This window comes from Pocillopora verrucosa, chromosome 14 (genome assembly GCF_036669915.1).
Source record: "Pocillopora verrucosa isolate sample1 chromosome 14, ASM3666991v2, whole genome shotgun sequence".
In the NCBI taxonomy this organism is placed as follows: Eukaryota; Metazoa; Cnidaria; class Anthozoa; order Scleractinia; family Pocilloporidae; genus Pocillopora; species Pocillopora verrucosa.
Genome location: NC_089325.1, coordinates 10,285,649 through 10,310,815, shown reverse-complemented (window position 1 = coordinate 10,310,815; position 25,167 = coordinate 10,285,649). Strand labels below are relative to the sequence as shown.

The following is a 25,167-nucleotide window of genomic DNA, read 5'->3' as shown; positions in this document are numbered from 1 at the left end:
CATGGGGGGAGGGAGGGTACGGCTACGCGTAGGCTGTAAATCAGTTGTAATTTGTTACATTGTGATGTATATTGTAACTAATGACGATTGAATTATTGTCAGTTCAGCAAAACAGAAATACCTTTTTTGAAATTCAAATTATTGACACAATTCATTACCTCCTCTCAACCCACAAGATGAAGGGAGGGGAGGGAGAAGTGTGGCCATGGATAGAAGGGTGGAATAATGAATCAAGAATCGTAGCATTGAATGAGACGAAATTATAGTCATGCTATAATCTCTCGAAACTCGTATTGTATTTAAGATCGTTTTATCTAATGAAACTTAAACAGTCGATTTGGATTTTTTTCTTTCCACTGGCCTTCATTGGCCACCAAAATGGCAGACCGTAAAGATGCCAAGTTGTACTGAGCTCTCTGTCGTAGATGATTAGCGCTTGAAGAAACAGTTATTTAGACGTATTGCAGACCTGTTGTATGTTGAGAGTCTGCTTTTAGCATGTATTAAAATTTAAAGCTGTGTTTTTAACGATAAAAAATGCGAACAGTTTTCTTCTTACACGAGCGAGGTGGGGAAAATTTAAAATGAGAGAACCTTGGGCTTTTTGAAGTGCTCTTTAATGGGGGACAATCTGGAGTAAATTTCGAGTGGCTAAATTGATTCCAGATGCAAGCCCTTTTTCTGATAGTGTCAACTATTGTTGAAAAAAATTTGCTAACGTGGGTATAAATTAACTAATTTTAACGCCACGAAGAGAGCGTGAGTAACAAAAAAAGTTGTGAGTAACTAGGTCTTGTGATCCTCGCGAGTAGCTCTGAAAATTTTTCGTCAGAATTTAAAAATAGAAAGAGCAAGGAGTCTGGACCCTGGTCTGTACCTGAGAAAATTAAATTCAAGATGGCGAAAACCGGGTCAAAACAGGTTGAGTTAAAAATATCGCTTTTGTTGTCATGGTTGAACTACCCACGCAAAAAAAATGCTCGTTTAACTTGATCTGTAACTGTGATGTAATTATCGCCGGCAGCTACTGTATATAAATAACGCTGCTGGAGAAAATAGACAGATCTTTTCGGTGAAATCGATCGAGTTGAGTCGAGAAACGTATGGCGGACGGAGATGCAGATTACTCTCCGAAATTGGCAGAGAACCTTTTAGAAATTTTTCAGTCGGACCGATTCGTTACTGAGTGCTTTAAGGAAAGAAACCTTAAAATTTCTCAAGCGTTGTGTCTGCTATGGCATGACCAATCGACTGGCGACGTTCCTGGAAGGAAGGCAAGTGCGCCTCATTTTGGAAATATTTCGGCAGCTGTTATCATCGACTTGTACGTTCTTGGCAAAGTCAGTTTTGAAGACGCACAGGCGTCCTGTCTGGGTGTGAAGTATAAGGAGATGGTACTTCAGGTGAGGGAAAATAAAATTATATTTTTATTGTGTGATTTAGAATATCAAATGAAAAGAAAGGATTGATTAAGGCTAGTTCGAATATCGATTACAACTACGTTGTAAAGTACACTAAATTATTCGGAAAATTCCAACGATACGCTCCTTCCCCTCCCCCCTCTTCATCGTTGTCGTGCAGAAGATTTTCGCGGGGGGGGGGGGGGGGCTGAAAGTGTTGTTCCATAGGTGATGGGCAGGTCTGAAAAAAATTACCGATCATGTCTCAGAAAAACTTTTCACTGAGGTGGGCAACTTTTTTCTGAGGGGAGGGGGGGAAGGGGGTTTACAAGCATTACATAAGCACTTGTATCCTCTTTCTGATTAAGAACTTGTGTGAATAGTGTCATCAATGGGGCTGGGGGGGAGGAGTGGGAGGGGGTTGTTACTATCCTAGAGTTTTATAATTCATTGATTTTAAAATTATATTTTTATATTTCTGTTTCTCCAAAGGTGAAAGATTTCACACCAACAAACTCTTACTTAGACAACTGTATGTTCAACCAGATGTTGGAATGCACTCGTAAACATCCTGACAAGCCACGCAGTGTGTCTAAATGGATACTGAAAGGTTCAAATTACCACAAGCCAAGCTGTGTGTCGGCTACATTTGACAGCCTTGTGGATCTTGGGTTAATGAAGAAAGAGCCCAGGTTACTTGGAACTTCTGTTAGGTATCCAGTCATAAATGCAGGTACAAACATGTATTTTTATTTCCCTTATCCCTTTAACTCCCAAGATCTAATAAGTAATTCTCCTTACTGTCTACCCTATAGTTCTTGTGATGTTAATTTGGAGAATTTGGTATTGGATCAACTAATAATCCCCTAATTAATATTTTTCTTTATTCTCATCACTTGTCTGCTTGATATTGTACTGATATTGTAAGGAGAATTTCTGTCTTGGTCACTCATGGGAGTTGAAGGGTTACATGATGCCAGTATCAACTCTCCTCATTTCCTTTCCTACATTTCTTACAATATGGCAGACACAGTGGCCTACTGATCAGTGCATTGGACTCCGGGTCAAGAGGCCTGGGTTCAAGACCTGGCTGGATCAATGCATTGTATTATTGGGAAAGACACTTTACTCTCACAGCACCTCTCTCTACCCAGGAGTCTAAATGAGTTCTGGCAAAATGTCAGAGAAGCCTGATAAAATCCTGGGGGGTAACCTTGCATTGAACTAGCTTCCCATCCAAGGGGAAGTAGTAATACTCCTCGTTGCTTCATGCTACATGGAAACTGAGATAAACTCTGACTGAGCAGGCTAATAGGCTTGGTTACAGACTTCACCTTTACATTTCTTACAATGTTTGTGAGGAGAGCTTCATGTTTTGTCTTATTCCTTGGTTATGTTTTTCTTCCTTCTCATTGTGTGTGTGCTTCATGATGGATTTGATGGCATAAAGAGAAAATACTTACCTGTCAATTGTGGCAGAGAGAGCATTAGCCATTATCATCTGATGTAAAGTGGTGGACTAAGACTGATCTTCTTTGACTTGTAAAGAGGAGGATCAAATTAGATGGTTGCCATTTGTGGGATTTGGTGACAACTTCCCTAACACAATTTTGAATTCTAACCATTGAGATATGGGACTAAGGATGCTCAGAAGCGAAGTCAGCATTTTTTAACAGCTCACCTTCTATTATCAAAATATTACTCTTTGTATCAAGATAAATTATTTCCAGACTGAGCTGAAATGATCATCGGTTGTGTGTTCTTGCTATTCAAAAAATGGTCAGCTCAACTCACAAGATTTACAATTACCTCATTTATTAATTTAAATTTTGCATTTTTTTCTGATGTCAGTAAACCCTCTGCAAGGGTGTGACTGAACCCCCAAATCCCCCTTAGTCTACCAGTACTTCTTCCAAAATGACTTCAAAGTGGAATGCTTTTTGATTTTTTGATTTTCCAGTGCCACAGAATGAACTTGTTAAGGAAATAAAGATGATCGCACTAGCAGGACATGCAGTAGATGGCTTCACCTGGACTCTTTTAAAGCTGGCCCGCTTTTCGGACTCACTGTATCTTGGAGGGGCGCCAATGCTTAAACATCTCTTCCACAAGAAAGAGTATGAGCAAGCAAAGAAAAACATTGAAAAATTGGTTGAGACTAAAAAGGAGAATGCAAAGAAAAGAGGTTGGAAAAAAGACAAGGATTTAGAATTCTACAACTTGTGTGAAATTGAACAATAATTTTTGAAGAAATATTGAGACTCAGGGGTTTGTATGGAGTCTGAGATTCTCAAGGGAATATGGAAATCTAAATATTTTCAGTGACTTGCAAAAGATGTCAAAATGGAGACTTGGCCTGCTTGAAAAAGGAAAAACTGAGAGATTTTTCATTTGGATAATTGATGAGATTGATATTTGTCAGCTAAAAAACTTTATATGAAGCATCTCAATATCAGTTTTCACAAAAAAATACAACAATCTGGTCTTGCCATTAATTTGGCTGAACAAATGCAAATAAGATGATTTGAGCAGAATAGAAGACTGCCTTTAAGTCAATTAATTCCAAGTTATGCATTTCAGCCCATCATAACTGCTCTTTTCACACTGTAATTAATGACAGTGATGACAATCCTGATTGCCAAAAATAAGATCACAATTTACCCTTTTACTCCCAGTTCAAATTTGTAATTCTCTTTACTGTCAACCATACAATTCTTATAATGTTCAGAGAATTTAGTATTTGATCAGCTAATTATCCCTAAATTGATATTTTTCTTTATTCTCATCACTTATCTGGTTGATATTGTATTGATATTGTAAGGAGAAATTCTGTCTTGGTCACTCATGGGAGTTTAAGGGTTAACTCTAAGAGTGGCCAGCATCTCATTTCTCCTCACAGTTTTACTACAGAATTTTTTATTAAGATCACGAGAGTGAAGGAAATGATTGCTAACCTAAGAAGCTTTAAAATCTAAACGAATTTTCTTCGTCAGTACCAAAGGAAATGTGTAAGAAAGAGAAAGGCAAATATGGATACTGATGTTGGGGAAAATGTAAAGATGTTGGTATAAAGGTCTTGTTATTCTTCCCATTCCAGACTCTCGTACCGTGCTTTAAATTTTGTACCATACTTCACCGTCAATTAGTATGGAAGGAAATTACCCATGATTTGATTGTTGATCTGCCCTCCAGCTGTTATACAATTCCTTGTTAATGAATTACTAGAATCTGGTGTTAGATCACGATAACAACTTCTACCTGGTAAATTTGAGTATTCTCATTACCTGTCTGCTGGATAAAGTGTAGATGTTGTGGGGAAGAGTGATATGTTAGCCACTCTCATGAGTTAAACGGTTAACAGACATTGACCGCAACTTTCCGAGAGTCAATTGAGTTTGGTACGGCTCTTGCGTCGGTCAAACGGAAGCCAGTTACAAGATCTTTAAATTTAGATAATGCTGCGTTAGCATGAATAACCATTTTCCCAGCACTTATCAGAGGTTCAGGGAAGGTGCCTAGGCTCGCAGAGGGTAGTGGGACTGAAGTCGGTGATTTACGGCCGTCAAGAAGGTGAGACACTGTCACAGTCACACGTGTGACTGTCTCGCTTCGCTCTCTTTTAATAAACAATAGATTTGTGATTTTCTGATCGTAAGCTTCTTCCTGACAAGTTTTCCCGTGTTATTGACTAAGTTTTTTTTTCTTTTTTTGCTTGTCTTCATTTTTCGATTTCATTCCTATACCTTGAACAGTCAACATTAAATCTATTATTTTCCACTTAAAACCAGAGTGACTGTAGGTAATGATCAACGCATCCCATGTTGACGCCATCAGCCGTTTTGTTATTGATGTAACGCAAGTGTTGAAATCAGGATACGCAAAATTTTCTGCGAGTTGCACTGCTGTTTGGGCCCGAGAACCACGTGCCTTTTTTTTTTCTTTTCCTAGCTAGGTTAGGCAGGTTTTCGTTTTCTTAGCTTTGGTGTATTTTTTCCACGCAGTTGATTTCTGTACAGATGTTGAAGTTAAATTAATGGCACGGTGTAGATATTTTCAATATTTTGTGTCTGGTTGAGTAATGAAGACAACTTACTTAAAAATCGGATCTCGGAGAGAGCGTGGCTATCCCCTGAAATTTATCTTACTTCACGGTTTGTTTTTCCTCGGCCTAAAATTTTCTGGTTCATTATTTGCAATCCACATCAACCCGGCTTCACACCCCAACATCAGTATGCATCTTCTCCGCACTGTTCTCTACACAAGGAGAATTTGTGTCACAATCAAGAACTTCCTCGGTTGGTGATCATTTCTTTTATTCTCATGACCCTCGTGTGATTCAGGACTGATGATGTAAGGAGAAATCAGATGCTAATCACTCTTAGGAGTTAAATGGTCAGTCAGTTGTCAGTTTGATTTGGGGATGTCTAAACTCTGAATCACAAAACACACCAGAGATTTGAATTACTTGATTCATCAGATTCTTTATTGATTTTGCACAAATGTGAACTCTACGTAGAAATGTAAAAAATGTAAAAAAAAAAACCATAAGTATAAGTAAATTGGTAAGTTTTTTTGCTAGCTGCGATTTTTAAGCACATTTTGTAACATGAAATCAATAGGGAATCAGAAAAAGACCTATCAATTTTTATTTCTTGGCTGAGGTTTCTGGATCAGGAGGTTGCCTCATTAAACGACTATTGGTCTTCGTTCAGCGGCTGCAAGATACGTAAATGCATGTCCAAGTCCAAACCCTGTAAATTACGACGGTACCATCACTTTTTGTTACCCATATGTAACCTGTGACTTTCCAATAGCAGTAGATGCAGAGGTTTCTCTTTTCCCTGTCTTTACCACCTGGAAAATGAGAGCGAAAACTAGTTACGACTTATAATTAACTCTGTGGGCATTAACTCCTTAGCGGTTCCACTTAAAGCGATTAAAACGAAATATAAACAAAAGCACACAAATACCTTGGATGTTTTCTTTTTCCACACTCAAAGTGACCTTCTTCCTCTTGATGCGATAAATGGGAAATTTGGCACACATTGCAGCCATTTCATCACTCAGAGTGGAACGATCATTCACAGTGCCAACAACTTCGAAGTTGTCCTCAGTAGTATTAGCAGATTGTGAGGAACCTGATGCGCTTTGCTGAAAAAGCAATGAGTTGCTTCCAATCAAATTTCTATTTTAATTTGCACTCATTCCATAATCATGATCTTCCTTAAGATTTTAGGTGATAATGGAGTTAAGATCATGTTCGAAGCGCTAAGTTGTTGTGATGACTGATTCATTTTCCATGAGTACTACAAGAAGTCAAAACTGGGATATGACAGTGTGAAAAGACGTTATTTTTATACTAGAGCTTATTGATTAGCCTGAGCCGGAAGGTCTATATTTCTTTCGACCATAAATATGTCGGTTATGACATTTAATTAGAGAAAAGCAAAAAAAAAATCGCCTTCTGAACACATACCATCTAGAAAACTAACACTTTACTGTAAACGATAATTTCAAGGAAACAGAAATGCATCAAAAAACGAAGGCTTTATCGTGAACTTCAGTGTAAAGCTAGAGTATCGATCGTTGCTCGCCAACAAAGAAAGGAAAGTTACCTTGTCAAGTGCATTTTTGAGGTCTTGAGGCTTTGGAGCGTTTTCAGTGGATTCACTCAAGAAACAGGCTTTGTGTTCAGGCATTCGGCGCATGACCAAGTTCTGTACGAAGAACATCAGCAAGTAGATGAGTAACCAGTAACTATGAATTTTAATTAGTAATCCCTGTTTTCTTAGAGCAGTTTTTGACTGAGTATCACAACGTAAGGGAATGTAACAAAGAGTTAACCATTATCCAAAGTTAGCGAACTAGCCTAAGCTACGCGAAAACGCGAAAAGTTGCGATAACTTTTTTACTTAAATTACCTTGCTATTACTTAGACAAGCGTAAAGCCACTCTACAAGATCTTAGAGTCGTGACTTCAATCCATTTGAAAATCTTAACTTTTAAACCGCACTTGGTTAGCTCTTACTAATTGGAGAGCGCCCTACTACCGTGCGGAAGGTTGAGGGTTTAAGACCCCGACCAACAGTCAGCATCTTAAAAATAACTGAGGAGAATGGAGAGGAGTGCTACCTTTGCTATGCTTATTTACTTTGCTATGCTAATTTACTTACTCTTTTAAAGTCATAGACTTCGTCCACTTCTCCTGCGCTGGAAGATTTCGTTTTTGGAATGTGATAAGTTTCCGTCTGTTTCTCGGTGTCGATTTCGACTTCTTGTTCATACTCTTCGTCACCATTTTTGACTTTAACTTTGTACTTGGACAAAGTTTCCTGTGGAGCAAAAGATTTTATAATCACGTTTATGTTGCTATTGTTCTGGCCTCATTCACATGGACTTTAAAGGCGAACCTGACGTTTCTACGAAGTAATTAAAGGAACATGGTCAGAACGCATTTATCGGCTCTGTAACGGCACAAATTTCAGCTTTGGTCTGCATTGTGCGGGAACAACTAAGTCTCCTAAAACCTTATATCACAATAAAAGATTGATGGCTAAAAGTACAAGATGAAAGACTGCAAGGCTGCAGATTGATAAATGATAACACTAACGAGTATTTTTATTTTTACCTTATCTTCATCTTCGCATTTACAAGTGGGCGCTGCAGATGTGGCAGCCACGAACAAGGCAAAGAAAAGGAGGTACAACTTCCACTCCTGATAATAAAAGAAAATAGCATTCGTTGGAAATCTATGATTTTCACGCTTTATAAGTAAGTCTTTAAAGGGGAGCCCCATCCCTTCTCACAAGTCCAGCTGCATCTTTTTCACAATTTGAGCTACTATCAAAACGGCTGGATATCAAGCATGCGTATGCATGAAAAAAGTGAAGTTAGCTTCAGGGTAATTCGTATATTTAAGTACCGTCAAATGTGCTCACCATCTTTCTGTTGTCCAAACTCTGGTGACGACCGGCTCTTGAGTTCGTTCTTCTTGTGGCAGAGGAATGATTCCTATTTCCACAGTGAATGGATAGGAATGATAAAGCGGTGTTCTTTTATACCTTTACAGAGCCTCCTATCTTCCTCATCGTTGTAATCTGATATCGTGCATTGATGACAAAACGTCTGCAGTTGGATCGATTCCCTCATAGATTCAGGGCTTAACTGCTGAAACAGGGTCACAACGGGTCAACTTTAAATCAATAGTTGCGTAACGGGCATGCTGCCCCTGCACAGTCGCAATAGGTTCTTTCCACAGCATTTCCAAACGTTAAGTAGTAACAATGACTTTCAGCCAATTTTGATAACAAAGACGTTTCTTTCCAGGGTCCGTTGCTCTACGTATATATCTGTGAGATCTCATAATTCAACTGCTTGTGAGGCTCACCGTTGAACACGAGAATGATGAGTAACCTTACTGCGCATACTCAAAAAATGATTAAAATAGATCTCTGAGAGATGCAATTAGAACTTGATACCTGCCAGAAGAGAATAACATTAAGTGACTGATAACAAGCTTCAGGGTTATTCAGACCACAAATAACAAGTGTCGAAATCTTCATGATCTGTACTCCTTCGTTTTTGGGAAAAATGCTCATAGACATTCACTGTCAATTTGAGATGCCATCTTAAGAAATAATGGTTAATAGTGTTGGGGAACTGTTCCAATACCAGTTAACAGATTCCTTTGATATAAGTCACGAATAGATATCTATTTCAGTTCAGATTTCACTAACATGTCCAATTGTTGTTGACAGGCAAAAACCGATTGATTAACTGGTATCGCCGTTGGGCATGCTCAGTGGTGCCATTGCTAAAGGAAAAGTATTTGGAAGGTTAAGTACAGGTGATTTCTAGAAAAAAATAGATATTGGAGGATTGTGTGTCGAAAAACAGACGAACTTCGTACAAAGATTTATCGTTTGCCAAAAAGATCAGAAACTTTGTCAGTGCTATACCTCCGCCCATTTCCAGATTGATAACAAGTGGACCACAAACACAAAAAGTTATTATACTCAGCTGCAACTTAGATGTACTCTGCAGCAAAGTAATACAATAACAGTTGCCCTCCCTTCAGCAGCCATCTCACTGCGCATGCTCAAAAATAAGTAAAACGAATTTGTGTAGATCATGACTTAGACCTAAATGTTTATAGTATTAGCATGATTATGAACAGGAAGGTCCTCGGTGATTGATTGCAGACCAAAGGGTTATCAGACCACGAGTAACGTAAGTTCCAGTCTACACATGTCTTTTTTCCCTCGCAGTGGCCAAAACAAATATTTTCTGCATGCATGGGAGATTTTAGATGTGAATTATGGACCCCAGAGAAAGTTGTCGTGGGATTTTTTGAATACCCGCCCAGAATTCATGATTGCTGTTTATTTCAAGAGTAACGTTACTGGACATGCGTGGTAATGTCATTGCTGAAGCAAGTGCAATTGGAAGGTTAACTGCAACTGTATTAAAATCGTCGGCACGGAAAGAAATAATGAATGACGGCGAGTCGAAAGATGGAAACATTTCAGCCGAAAGTTCTATCTGGCTAACCCTAACCCTAAGCAAATTTTAATCCTGAATAAAGTTGCAAGGAAAAGCTCTGTTTGAGTTACTGTTGCGTTACTTTTCTTAAGTTACGTAATGAATGGTGAACGCAGACTGATGTTTTTTTCGAAAGTCTGGTTACCATCAGAATTTTAACTTCATCACAAACAACAAGATAAATGGAACCCTTGTTTATGTTACTGAGGATGCGTAGTGGCACGTTCGCTGAAGCAAGTGCAACTCGGAGGTCAAGTTCCAGTAAACTAATAGCATCAACAATAGCATAAGTTACACGAGTAATTGCACGTGCCACCAAAAAATATTTCAGGCAAAAATTTTGAGTTATGTTGGCATCCATCTCCAAAACTGTGTCTTAAAGGTAACACCCTCGCCATATTTAAGGTAAAGTATTCTTTTTCCTATTCAGTTTCACAGATTTTTTACTCGTTCCAGCATCACTGCTGCCGAATCGAACATCATGTAAACTGAAGGCTTGACCCCGCAAATGCACTTCCTTTAGCAATCGCGCTACTACGCATGTACAGTACCATTCGCTAGGGATTTATGTCTCATCACATGCGAATAGCTAATAACAAAGCCCTTTGAAAAAAAAAGGCAGCATTGGTTTGTTGTGTGTAGGACATGCAGCAGATCATGAATCTTTGGAAGGCTAACAAAGTTGTGTTAAAACGCTTCTCACGTACTGCTTTGAATTGATAATCTATGGGTGCCTCAACACAAACAAGCGAACAAGCAAAGTAACAAAAGTATCACCGTAGACTGTAGGACGCAAAGACCCTACCTGAAATATGAGACCAAGAATTAACTAAATTTAGCCACGCTATGTCTTGATAGTAATATGGCCTCATTGTGAACTCTAAGAAGTGGTTCAGCTGACGCTGTTCCTCACGGATTGTGTGCCGCAAAACTGAATTTCAACCGATGAGTAAATCCACCATGTAATAAAAAATTAAGAGGCCACACAGAGGAAATCATTACGGAGTCTAGAAAATACTGTAGTTGAAGGTGCGGATGGTTTTAAAGATTTTTTTCCGAATTATAAACGAACTAGAACGCACAGAAGCAGAGCTTTTGTACAGCGTCGGCAATGCTGTCAATGCCGCATTGAAACCATGCACTGGGTCTCGGACATTCCTCTCGCTGATCTGAAGTCCTGTATTTCTCTGTTCCCATCAAGCACAAACACGACTGATAGCCTGGAAGAACTAGGCTAGAATTCCGAACAACAAGACGCATATGTGCGTAAAATTGGGCTTCTTTCCTGGCATATCCAGCTGTAAACGCCAGAAAGTTGACATATTACAGTAGATAGCAACACCAATAAACCCTACTGTTAATATAAAATTAGTGTAACCGTCAGATGTGAGTGAATCAAAGGCTTTTTGTGAAGAGGTAGAGTACTGATGTCCTTCTATTATTTTGTCTCGATCCACTGTGCCAGAATAGCTATCACTGTATTCTAGTTGATAGTCAGCCTCAGACACATTTAACATTGTTGGCAATTCTGTCTGCATTAAATACGACTGTCTTGCTAATTGAGACAAACCTGAATACAATTGATTCCCAATATTTATGTCGATGAGATCATGACCAGAACTTATCCTTTGTCTGGTATTGTAAATCAAAGAACATAAACTCCTTGCTACACATTTTTGCCTTGAATTTTGTCCAAATACTAACTCATTACCTTGGCTACATGGTGCTGCTATTGTTTTGCTAGAGTCGACGTGCATTGGGGTAGGACCAGGGTTCTTTCTTTGTTTGAAATCAAATTTAAATTTACAATAATTGGCTGCATGGGTATGACTCTTGTAGAGACACATTCTATTTGAAGAAAACAGTGACAAATACCGACTAGCTCTCTTTCTTAACTTTATTATACTTTTATGGATTGTCCCAGAACCTTTTAACAAAAAATTCGTTTTATTTCGTTGTTTTTTAACTTTCACATAACAATGCACTTTGAAGGACTTGGGTGTATGTGAACGAATACCTTTATGGACAAATTCTCTAACCTTTCTGTTCTTGTTCCTAAAACGTTCCAGAGTTCTTGGTATTCTGCTGGGTTCACGATCAAGTCTAAATACCCGATAATGCTTATGCAGATGCTTCTTTACATGATTAACATTGGATAGCTCATTTGACATAGCATGGTTCTCTATAGGTTTACTCAAAAATGGTCGCTCGTAAATTGATCTCTTGTTAAGTCCGCGGCGAAGTGGACCCTTTCATAAAACGCTCAGAAACATCTAGTGTGGGTCTACCGCAAACTGTGTGTGCATTTGTATGTGGTTTTAGCGGAGAAGAAATCCTAGTATTCGTGCTTCCTTTCAAGGACGACGCTTGATATAAATCCACCATTTTTTTAACCATGTGTGTGTTTTCTAATCGTGCGTTTGCGCAGAGACAATAAGAAGGGACGCGTGCGTTTTAGGAACCAGATGACGATTTATGACTGAACGTAGGAAAAAATAACGAAGGCCATTTTTAACCTTGGGCTCCCTTTGGGAAGCCCAAATAAAAAAATCACGTTATCGCCGCCTTATTTAGATGGGAAAAGTACACAATTGAATTACGTGACTGAGTCACTGGTCACGGTGAATTTTAGTATGTGCAGGAGCCCATGGGCTCTTAGTATGTGCTGTTATAGATTACGTGCAGTCCCTGCTCTTGGGTGAAGTCCTTCGCGCGCGTCAGAAAAAAAAATCAGTGCTAAATAAATGAAAATAGATGTACTATTCAGCAAAGTGATAAAATAACAGGTGCCCTCTCTTCAGCAGCCATCTCACTGCACATGCTTAAAAAAGAGTAAAACGGATTTGTGTGGATCACGACTAGACCTAGATGTTTACAGTTGTAGCATGATTATGAACAGGAGGGTCCTCGGTGATTGATTGCAGACCTTTTTTCTTTTTTCCCTCGCAGTGGCCAAAACAAACCTTCTCTGCATCCCTGGGAGATTCTAGATGGGAAATCTCAACCCCAGAGAAAGTTGTCGTGGAAGTTTTTAAATACCTGCCCAGAATTCATAATTGGTGTATATTTCAAGAGTAACGCTACTGGACATGCGTGGTAATGTCGTTGCTGAAGCAAGTGCAATTGGAAGGTTAACTTCAACTGTATTAAAATCGTCGGCGCGGAAAGAAATAATGAATGACGGTGAGTCGAAAGATGGAAACATTTCAGCCGAAAGTTCTATCTTTGACAGAAAGATAGCAGATCAACAGGATTCATCGTCAGTTTTGTACCTCCACTGACTTACGAAAACAACAACAACAAAACAATCAAAACAATTTTATAGAAAGATCGAGAAAAAACGTCTTGGCCAAAACTATTTAATCTTGTCTGGATTGACTGTTTTTTGAAACAATAGATCTCATTGTCAGCGTTATACCTCCGTTCATTGGTGTTTTTTTTTCGAAAGTCTGGTTACTATCAGAATTTTACTATCATCACAAACGATAAGATGAATGGAACCTTTGTTTATGGTATTGAGTATGCGTAGTGGCGCGTTCGCTGAAGCAAGTGCAACTCGGAGGTCAAGTTCCAGTAAACTAATAGCATCAACAAAAGCATAAGTTACACGAGTAAGTGCACGTGCCACCGAAAAATATTTCAGGCAAAAATTTTGAGTTAGATTTGCATTCATCTCCAAAACTGTGTGTTTAAGATAACACCCTCGCCATATTTATGGTAAAGTACTTTTGTCCCTCTTCAGTTTCGCAAATTTTTTCTGTCGAATTGAACATCGTGTAATCAGAAGGCTTGACCCCGTAATTTCACTTCCTTTAGCGATCGCGCTACTACGCAGGTACAGTACCATTCTCTGGGGATTTATCTGTCTCATCACGTGCGAATAGCCAATAATGTTGTTGTTGCATAATGGGCCTGAACAATTGCTCAGCCCCATTATGCAACAGCGTGACACAGTATCAGATTCCCTTTTTATTGCTGTCATCTCACTGCGCATGCTCAAAAATTACTAAAATTGATTGATGTCGATTGAGACTAGATCATAACCTTTTTAGGGTAAAATGAACATTAAAAGGACTGAGTATATTGGCTGATGAAGTCGGGAATGCTGAATTCTTTCAGGTTATGAATAACACAAGTCCTAACTTGTGTTTGTTAGTTCACCTGATGTTTGCCGGCCAAAAAAAATCACTTTGTATACTGGTAATCACAATGTGATAGGAAACAATTTTAATCCTAAGTAAAGTTGTAAGGAAAGGCTCTGTTTGAGTTCCTGTTGCATAACTTTTACGCAATGAATGGTTAACGCGAACGGGTGCTTTTTTCGAAAGTCTGGTTACTATCAGAATTTTACTATCATTCACAAATAATAAGATAAATGAAACCCTTGTTTATTGAGTATGCGTAGTGGCGCGTTCGCTGAAGCAAGAGCAACTTGGAGGTCAGGACCCAGTAAACCAATAGTATCAATAATAGCGTAAGTTACACGAGTAACTGCACGTATCACCAAAAAATATTTCAGGCCAATATTACATTCATCTCCAAAACTGTATCATAAAGGTGACACCCTCGCCATTTTAGGGTAAAGTACTCTCATTCCTAATTAGTTTCACAGTTTTTTTTTCTATCATTCCAGTATCCCTGCTACCTAAAGGAACATCGTGTAATCAGAAGGGTTGACCCTGCAAATGAACTTCCTTTAGCAATCGCGTAGCCGCGCATGTACAGTGCCATTCGCTGGGGATTTATCTGTATAATCACGTGCGAATAGCTAATAAAAAAGCCTTTTGAAAAAGGAAAGGTAACATTTGTTTGCAGTGTGTAGGACATGCAGATTATTGAATCTTTAGGGTGGGTGATCTGGGTGCCTCAACACAAACAAGCGAACAAGCAAAGCAATAAAAGTGTTGTATAAGTGTAGACTGTAGAACGCAAAGACCCCTACCTAAAATTTGAGACCAGGATTCTCAAAATTTTGCGATATAATTTGATATTATCATCACTTTCTCAGATTATCGTAAGAAGGAAATGTTGAGTTATATTTGCAGTGTTCGCTCTCGCGTTCATCTTTTCAATAAATCAATTTTTACATCGCAATATCTGAAGGAACAGCGATCATACTCTGGCTGCGGTCGCTCATCATGATAACTCAAAGCTATTTTGCTGTGAAGCGCTGTTTGAAAATAGTTTTCAAACCTAAAAGTTTAACATCTATGTGAGGTTAATATTTATTGTATTATCTTTGTCAAACGACAGTTAATCAGTATTATTGTAAAACTATATTTTTCCTTTCCTTCCATCGAGGACAATAAGCATTTTGGAAATTTGTGCTCACTGGGAGACAATAACAAAATTTGTGCCCACGGGGAGACAATAACAAAGGACTAGGAACTGTTGCAACCATGTATTATTAATGATGGTACACATGGCTACTGTGCGCACCACGTTAGGCATGATAAACTCCTCACCGCTTTTAAGTTTGCATGGTGCACGTGCACTACGATACGTCTTGATAGTAATATGGCCTCATTGTGAACTCTAAGGGCCTATTTACACGGTACGACTTTGTCGCATGCGACAAGCTTACGACAGGCTTACGACACGAATTGTTTCGTGTAAATCAAACCTACAACTCGCTTACGACTCTTAAGTCATGTCGTAGGCCTGTCGTAAGCTTGTCGCATGCGACAAAGTCGTGCCGTGTAAATAGGCCTTAAGAGGTGGTTCCGCTGTCGTTGTTCCTCACGGATTGTGTGCCGCGAAACTGAATTTCAACCAATAAGTAAATCCACCATGTACTAGAAGTTCATTAGGCCATACAAAGGAAATCATTGCGGAGTCTAGAAAATACTGTAACTGAGGGTGCGGATGGTTTTGAAGATTTTTTTCCGAATTGTAGACGAACGAGAACGCACAAGAGCAGAGCTTTTGTACAGCGTCGGTAACGCCGTCAATGCCACATTGAAACCTTGCACTGGATGTCATAAACAGTCACGCGTATTTGTTATGTAATCAAAGTCGTCACGCTTTTCGTTTTGTTTGTACAAAGAGAGCACATGACAACAACTTGATTTATTGGTTTTTGTAGGATATCAAATTTAGTGTGTATATTAGGGGCGTGTGATTTAACTCGAGGGGTTCTTTCTGTACGATATCAGAGTGGAATAAATCAGAATTTATACGAAAACGATTACGACTACTTCGTGTTTATAATACTGGATCTTGGACATTTCTTCTCGTTGATCTGAAGTTCTGTATTTCTATGTTCCCATCAAGCACAAGCGCAGCTGATAGCCTGGGAGAACTAGGCTAGAATTCTGAGCAAAAATTACCTTATCACTGCCTTATTTAGATGGGAAAAGCACACAATTGATTTACGTGACTGAGTCACTAGTCACGATGAACTTTAGAATGTGCTGTTATAGATTACGCACAGTCCCTCCTTTGGGGCGAAGTCCGTCGCGCGAGTAAAATAAAATTCATGGCTGAAAAGAGAAAAAAGATGTTAGCGCGCTGCTAGGAGCTCTTAGAGTGAGGCACTAACATAAATTTGACTTTTTTTCGACCTGCGCCACGGACTTCGCCGAAAAGGAGGAACTGCTCGTAGTCGTAATGCTGTTATCGCTGGTTACACTTAATAAAATCCTGGCCCCGGTTGTTCGAAGATCAGATAACGCTATCCACTGAATAAATTTCTGTCTGGTGGATGACGCTATACGTTTTGTTGTCACATATCCGCTGGATAGCAAATTATCCGTTTGATAGCGTTATCCACCCTTTATGTAAATGGACCCTGTAGTTTGGTTCTGAAATGTTCTTACATGTTTGAATAGCCTAAGCTCTCTAAACTCAAATATAAAAGAACAGAAAACCAATTTTTGTTCAAAAGTTTCTCATTAACACGTTGACCGAACGCTAATCAATCTGATAGTCGACCCGTCTTGTTCACCTTTTTCGTCACGAGACAGAATCATTTACCAGAATTTAGCCGTTTGAAATGTTTAAAGAATCAATCGGTGTATTTTAAAAGCTCTACTCTACTATATTTTCTTTTTAAAGTGTTTAAAATCTAAGATTTATAAAACCACCGATATACACAGTGGCAGTTTGCTCAACAGACTAATTTGCACAATTCTACTGTCACGCTTGTAAAATAACCTAGTTTGAAGTCACTAAGGCGAAGGAAATTAATAAGTGAAAGACATTTTCACATTTCTATGCTTTCTAACATGTTATTAGAAGAAATCAACCCAAGTTCTGAATGAATAAAGGGGGTAAGTTTCTAACGAAACTGTGGTCCTGCGTCGGTGGGAGAGTATAATGAGCAAGTAATTTCGTGTTAACGACTGAGTTGAAAACGTAAATTGGCCAGCATAAAGAGTTTAAAGGCTGACGTGAGCGTCAGAGCGATTGAGTTTCGAATGGTCTGATATGGACTTGAGAAATATCATCCAAGAAAGAAAGAGCGCTTTTGACTAACTTCAGAAAGCTGTCTAACGAGTTTTTTTTAATCAATTATAGCGAACCTCTGAATAAACACATATCAAATTTGAAATGCTTTCCAAATCCCCCATATATCACACAATTTAGGAATACAAACGCTTTCTTTCTGCATGTGGCGTATTGCGAGGAGCGAGCTTGTCAACTTTTTGAAAGTTTCGATGTCGCCAGAGGTCAAAAAAGGGCCTTTTGCAGCTTTGATTATTGAGAGCTCTCAAAAATGTTTATAACGTATATCAAGAAACCAATGTGGTTTTATTTACTTACTACCAAAGATAATTTAATGGACAAAGTTTGAGGCAAAACATTTTTCCAATGCGAAACATCTTGGACCGCTAAAGATCGGCCCTTAGTTTCAATTTTTCTTATAAGAGGACAATTTCAGTGAATGGGAACATCTATCAACACCAGTGTTATTTTCAGTAATGTAAAGAGATAACCTGGGTGATACGTTAAACGAGCGGCTTTATTTTACTTACTCATAGTCTTACAATCATCATTAGGTATTTATTCCGTTAACAAGTAAGTACAGGCCTCGCGTCGAAAGCATCGCCATCACTTCCTTTATTTTACACGGTTTGATAACAAATTAGATGTGAGCAGGAGTACACAGATTTTACCAGATCACGTTCAGAATTTATCTTTCTCCTTAATCACCTTGAGATGGTCTTTTCGCTTTCTTGTAGCTTAAGCTGTGTTTGAGTTGGAGATCAACACAGATGACTAAGTATAAGTTTATGTGTAGCTAATTGTAATTATGCTTCCGTCATGCCCAAGTTAGTGATTACAGCGTTATTCGTCAACGCGAGTAGCATGCGAACAGCAACATTTAATCAACAAAATCTCTACGTAACAACAAAGTCTGTGATAATTAAATTGGTCACTTACTAGTCGATAATTTTTCTCACAATTGTTTTGGGATTTTGAAACTAATTTGAAGAAAATTTGAAACTTTTTCCTTTTATCATCGATTCGGCACCTTATGTTTCCCTTAGCTAAAAGCTGCACTCGTTTTTTTCTTTTGATACAGAAATTTCTAAGATCTAATTTTATCATTTTTTCCGTTTTCGTTTGCCGTTATTTGAGCAGTGGTCATCCTCATTGTTGTTGGAGTCCATTTCGATTTGAACCAAGCCAACTGCCAACTTTATTTGTACCCAATTCATTGACCAGCTCCCAGTTGGCTTGTTAGCTCACTTGGTAGAGCTCTGCACCGGTATCGCAGAGGTCATGGGTTCAAATCCCGTACGGGCCTGAATTTTTTTCAGGTCCTCTTTACAACTACTAGTTTCAGTAGTGTTCTTAGCTGCGAGGATCTTCTAATTTCATCTCTCCACCGCAGTGCAAATATGTGAATTTTCATATATCTAAATTCTTCATTCACTTGGATGTTTATTTGTACCCAATTCATTGACCAGCTCCCAGTTGGCTTGTTAGCTCAATTAGTAGAGCTCGGCACCGGTATCGCAGAGGTCATGGGTTCAAATCCCGTACGGGCCTGAATTTTTTTCAGGTCCTATTTACAACTACTAGTTTCAGTAGTGTTCTTAGCTGCGAGGATCTTCTAATTTCATCTCTCCACCGCAGTGCAAATATGCGAATTTTCATACATCTAAATTCTTCATTCACTTAGATGTTTATTTGTACCCAATTCATTGACCAGCTCCCAGTTGGCTTGTTAGCTCAATTGGTCGAGCTCTGCACCGGTATCGCAGAGGTCATGGGTTCAAATCCCGTACGGGCCTGAATTTAATTTTTTTTCAGGTCCTATTTACAACTACTAGTTTCAGTAGTGTTCTTAGCTGCGAGGATCTTCTAATTTCATCTCTCCACCGCAGTGCAAATATGTGAATTTTCATATATCTAAATTCTTCATTCACTTGGATGTTTATTTGTACCCAATTCATTGACCAGCTCCCAGTTGGCTTGTTAGCTCAATTGGTCGAGCTCTGCAACGGTATCGTAGAGGTCATGGGTTTAAATCCCGTACGGGCCTGAATTTTTTTCAGGTCCTATTTACAACTACTAGTTTCAGTAGTGTTCTTAGCTGCGAGGATCTTCCAATTTCATCTCTCCACCGCAGTGCAAATATGTGAATTTTCATATATCTAACTTCTTCATTCACTTAGATGTTTATTTGTACCCAATTCATTGACCAGCTCCCAGTTGGCTTGTTAGCTCAATTGGTCGAGCTCTGCACCGGTATCGCAGAGGTCATGGGTTCAAATCCCGTACGGACCTGAATTTTTTTCAGGTCCTATTTACAACTACTAGTTTCAGTAGTGTTCTTAGCTGCGAGGATCTTCTAATTTCATCTCTCCACCGCAGTGCAAATATGTGAGTATTATGGTATTTTTCGAAGTGTCCTATTTGCCTTCTTCATCTTATCTACATGGCCAGACACAAATTAGCACCCTGTAGTAAATCCACCTGTATCCATCCTATCTCCATCGTCCAACATAGTAGTAGACCTTGTAACAGTTTCGTATTGTTTGTCGTCTGAATCTCTTTCCAACTGCAAAAATGAAAAAAGTCAGTGTATTATGCTGCGCATCCTTAAAGCGCATAGGTTCATGCAAGGCAAGAGCCTGTGCACATTCATAACCAACTTCTTTTACTCTCTAAGCCGGGGCTTACTTAGTGATGATAACTATGAGTTAAAACAAAAACACTTTATGTCAAACCATGCTGTCCCCGCGGAACCCAAAGACGATCGTAAATAAAGGGGGTAAGTTTCTAAAGAAACTGAAACGTTCGCTCTGACGAGGGGCTAACGCTTGAAACGTCAGCTTTGAAACATTTTACGGCGGCCAATTTACGATATCAACTCAGTTGATAATATTAAATTAGCCTACGATCGTAAACAGCCCGTTTACGGCGTTGCATTGTGATAAACAATACTTTCTAGCACATAATAATGAATCATTAAATGGGATGTTTTAGAGCAAACTGGATACTTATTGAAGTTAGTGAAAAGTGTTCAATGTCAGGGGTTTACTTGAACCGAAACCCTCGACTTATAAGGAGAAATATCAGAGCTTTGAAAGAAATGTAAGACTTCCAAACTCATCAAATATACTGACGAGATTTCTGATTGGAAAGGTTTGGAGACCACTATTTTTTGAGGTACCGTTCGCTTAGCTTCTCTCTTAACGTACCAACTACTGAAGTTAATAATAATAATAATAATAATAATGAACGTTCTTAAATACGCATTTAAGAATCTCAATGCGCTTACAATTTTTACTAAGGTTGAGATCGGACGTCAGCATAATCAGGCGCCTCTGGCAGCCGCTTTAGTCCATGTAACGACCTCACCTTTTCCCCCCCATCCCACCCCAGGGGAGGACATCCATCACACAGTAATCTCGTGCGTGGGAAATTAACGTCTCCTACCCCTAACCCTGCAGGAGACGGGACCTCCATTTATTCGTCCCTATCCGAGAAGACTAGAATATCTAACCATTTCTTGATGTTGAGAAAGGAAGCATATTCTTCTCAGTTAATTTTAAGACCCTGAGTGTTGGTCCGGCCGGTATTGAACTCTCGACCTCCCGCACAGCAGTCCGGCGCTCTCCCAATTGAGCTAACCAGGCGGCGGTTGTTAAAGGCTCTATGATAAGGTTTGACAGCAGACAAACGATTTTTGAAAGCACCTGAGACTTGACTGAGAGTATTTGACACTTGACATCGCAACCACGTCGAGCGTAAGGTAAAAGCTATCAAATACCTTGAACGTTTTCTTTTTCCACGCTCATAGAAACCTTCCTCCTCCTGATGCGATAAATGGGAAATTTGGCACACATTGCAGCCATTTCATCACTTAGAGTGGAGCGATCATTCACAGTGCCAACAACTTCGTAATTGTCTTAAGTAGTATTAACAGATTGTGAGGAACCTGAAGCGCTTTGCTGGAAAAGGAATTCAGAAATGAAATGAGTTGCACCCCATCAAATATCTATTTTAATTTTTACTCATGTATCAAGAAAAGCGGATCAGCTTAGATTACAGCAGGCTTTGTTAAACGATTAACAATGACCGTATATGGCTACTTTGGAACAATGGCGGAAACAGCTTCAAAATACATGCGGGATTTTTCAAAATTTCCTATCATTATACGAGCGGCAGATTTAAACCACCGGCAAAACTGACGATAAAACAAATCCTCCCCGTGGGGGTGATTCTGGTAGATTTTTTGGGATGCAAATAGTCACGGTGGAGTGGATGGTGGGGCGACTGTAGCTTTCGTATCTGAAGTAAAGAGATGTCACTGTTTTTACCTTTATATTTCTGAAAACTAGCGAAAGATATATTCAATTAGAGGCTCACTGTGCGATACAAACGTAATGAAAGCATGTGTAACCTGGTATTAACGTCCGAAGCCTACCACGCCGTTGAATCATGTAGAAGGCTACCGTCATTTGCTCGATTGTTTAATGTGCGTGTATTTAAATTTCGCGCTGCGTGAATAAGATTTTGTTCCTGATGTGCAAAAAAAGCTTAAGGTTCACATTCTTCTTCCTCTAGCGTATGATTTAAACCTGGTAACAACGTCCGAAGCCTCGCGCGTCGTTAATTCATGTAGTTTCATGGGTATCATTCTCTTTCCGTTATTCAATTCAACGAAAGGAGTTAAAAAAACAATGGCGAGTGGAAATAGTCGCATACGCTCGTCAATTTCTCCCATTTGACTCGACTGTTCAATCCGAGTATATTTAAATTTCGCGCTTCGTAAGCACGAAAAACTGAATAATCTCCTCCCACAATTTTTTTGTTTACACAGGCCGACATCTGCTAGGTACCTATTCATCCTTTTGTGTGAGAGCAGGAGGTGAGATTTTTTTCGCACAGTCATGTTCTGCTAGTTTTCTTTTTTTTTTTTGCTCAACAGGTTACTTGTATTCAATCACGTCACTGACGCTGTCAGATTCGTCTACCAAATTATTGGGAAATCAAATTTCGCACTACGAAAGTTATCCTATTTTCCTACTATGATCATGATCATGATCTTGCTTAAGATTATAGGTTATAATGGAGCTAAGACTATGATCGAAGCCCTCGGTTGTTTTGATGACTAATTCATTTTCCACGAGCACTACAAAAAGACAAAACTGGGGTATGACATTATAAAAAGACGTTATTTTTATACTAGAGCTTATTGATTAGCCTGAGCCGGAAGAAGGTCGATGTGTCAGTTATGACATTTAATTAGACAAAAGCCAAAAAAAAAAGCGTTCTGAGTACATACCACCTATAAAACTGATATTTTACTGCAAACGATAATTTCAAGGAAACAGAAATGCATCAAAAAACGAAGGCTCTATCATGATCTTCACCGCAAAGTTAGAGCATCGATCTTTGCTCTCAAACAAAGAGAGGAAAGTTACCTTGTCAAGTGCATTTTTGAGGTCTTGAGGCTTTGGAGCGTTTTCAGTGGATTCACTCAAGAAACAGGCTTTGTGTTCAGGCATTCGGCGCATGACCAAGTTCTGTGCGAAAAACACCAGCAAGTAAATGAGTAGACAGTGACTATAAATTTTGAATAGTAAAATATCCATTTGAAAATCTTAACTTTTAAACCGCTCTTGGTTAGCTCTTGTTAATTTTAGAGCGTCGTACTACCATGCGGGAGATCGAGGGTTCAAGACCCCGAAACGAACAATACCCAGGGTCTAAAAAATAACCGAGGAGAATGGAGAGGAGTGCTGCCTTTACTATGCTTATTTACTTTGCTATGCTAATTTACTTTGCTATGCTAATTTACTTACTCTTTTAAAGTCATAGACTTCGTCCACTTCTCCTGCGCTGGAAGATTTCGTTTTTGGAATGTGATAAGTTTCCGTCTGTTTCTCGGTGTCGATTTTGACTTCTTGTTCATACTCTTCGTCACCATCTTTGGCTTTAACTTTGTACTTAGACAAAGTTTCCTGTGGAAAAAAAAAGACTATGTAATATTTACGTTTATGTTTCTATTGTTCTGGTCTCATTCACGTGGACTTTAACAGCGAACAGCGAACCTGACGTTTCTACAAATTAATCAAAGAAACATGGTCTAAACGCGTTTAACGGCTTTGTATCGGCACAAATTTCAGCTGAGGACTGCACGAATAAAAATTCTTTCAGCATTGTGCGGGAACAACTTAGTCTCCGGAAACCTTGTATCACAGTTAAAGACTAATGGCTAAAAGTACACTGAAGATGAAAAACTGCAAAGGTGTAGATTGATATATGATAACAGTAGCGAGTATTTTTAATTTTACCTTATCTTCATCTTCGCATTTACAAGTGGGCGCTGCAGATGTGGCAACCACGAACAAGGCAAAGAAAAGGAGGAACACCTTCCACTCCTGATATTCAAAGAAAAAAAGTATTAGTTAGAAATCTATCATTATTACGCTGTATAACTAAGTCTTTAAAGGAGAGCTCCATCCCTTCTCACAAGTCCAGCTGCATCGTCTAAGCTTCTTTTTCACAATTTGAGCTACTATCGAAAACAGCTGGATACCAAGCATGCGTATACATGGAAAAAGTGAAGCTAACTTCAAGTCAATTCGTGTATTTAAGTACCGTCAAGTGTGCTCACCATCTTTCTGTTGTCCAAACGCTAGTGATCACCGGCTCTTGAGTTCGTTCTTCTTGTGGCAGAGAAATGATTCCTATTTCCACAGTATATGGATAGGAATGATAAAGCGGTGTTCTTTTATATCTTTACAGAACCTCCTATCTTCCTCATTGTTGCAATCTGATATCGTGGATTGATGACAAAACGGCTGCAGTTGGATCGATTCCCTCATAGATTCAGGGCGTAACTGCTAAAACAGGGTCACAGATCGCAACAGGTCGACCTTACATCAACATACGTAAAAGGAATGCTGGCCCTGTGCAATCGCAATAGGTTCTTTTCACTGCATTTCCAAACGTGAAGTAGTAGTGATAACAAAGACGTATCTTTTCAGGGTCCGTAGCTCCACGTACATATTTGTGAGACCCCATAATTAAACTGCTTGTGAGGCTCACCATTGAACAAGTGAATGATATAAAGTTTCACTTCCTTTAGCAGTAACCTTACTGTGCATACTCAAAAAAAATGATCAAAATAGATTTCTGAGAGATGCGATTAGAACTTGATACTTGCCGGAAGAGGATAACATGAAGTGACTGATAACAGGCTTCAGGGTTATTCAGACCGCAGGTAACGTAAGTCGAAATCTTTGTGGTCTGTACTCCTTCGTTTTTGGGAAAAGAATTCTCACAGGCATTCACGGTCAATTTGAAATGCCATCTTATGAAATAATGATTAGTAGTGTTGGGGAACTGTTCCAATACCAGTTAACAGATTCCTTTAAGTCATAAATAGATATCTATTTCACTTCAGATCTCACTAACATGTCCAATTGTTGTTGACAGGCAAAAATTGATTGATATACAAGTATCGCCGTTGAACATGCTCAGTGGTGCCATTGCTAAAGGAAGAGTATTTGGAAGGTTAAGTACAGGTGATTTGTAGACAAAAGTAGGTATTGGAGGATTGTGTATCGAAAAACTGACGAATTTCGTTCAAAGTAGCTTCAAGATTTATCGTTTGCAAAAAAATATCAGAAACTTTGTCAATTGCTGGTTTTCAGTGTCACGCCATTCAAAATAGATCAAAATAAAAAATAAAAACCGTTCAATCGATTTAGTCTAGAATCTGGAAATAGAAAGAAGCTAGATATGTAAAGACTCTCGC

At 39.0% G+C, this 25,167-nt stretch overlaps 3 protein-coding genes across 3 annotated transcripts; 1 reads left to right on the top strand and 2 right to left on the bottom strand.

Moving 5' to 3' along the window:
* Window positions 1–891: 891 nt before the first annotated feature.
* LOC131797837 (uncharacterized) lies at window positions 892–3,850 on the top strand. Its single transcript, XM_059115506.2, has 3 exons — window positions 892–1,403; window positions 1,893–2,133; window positions 3,361–3,850. The coding sequence occupies exons 1-3, from the start codon at window positions 1,104–1,106 to the stop codon at window positions 3,639–3,641; spliced, it is 822 nt and encodes a 273-aa protein (XP_058971489.2). The 5' UTR covers window positions 892–1,103; the 3' UTR covers window positions 3,642–3,850.
* Window positions 3,851–5,861: 2,011 nt separating this feature from the next.
* LOC131797863 (uncharacterized) lies at window positions 5,862–8,496 on the bottom strand. Its single transcript, XM_059115532.2, has 6 exons — window positions 8,339–8,496; window positions 8,029–8,115; window positions 7,574–7,732; window positions 7,016–7,117; window positions 6,371–6,551; window positions 5,862–6,254 (listed from the first exon to the last, which is right to left on the bottom strand). Exons 1-6 carry the CDS (start codon window positions 8,339–8,341, stop codon window positions 6,109–6,111), a joined length of 678 nt encoding a protein of 225 aa, XP_058971515.1. The 5' UTR covers window positions 8,342–8,496; the 3' UTR covers window positions 5,862–6,108.
* A 14,227-nt stretch (window positions 8,497–22,723) lies between these two features.
* LOC131773846 (uncharacterized) lies at window positions 22,724–24,172 on the bottom strand. Its single transcript, XM_066161722.1, has 4 exons — window positions 24,022–24,172; window positions 23,699–23,785; window positions 23,207–23,365; window positions 22,724–22,927 (listed from the first exon to the last, which is right to left on the bottom strand). The coding sequence occupies exons 1-4, from the start codon at window positions 24,022–24,024 to the stop codon at window positions 22,724–22,726; spliced, it is 453 nt and encodes a 150-aa protein (XP_066017819.1). The 5' UTR covers window positions 24,025–24,172.
* Between the last annotated feature and the right edge of the window lie 995 nt (window positions 24,173–25,167).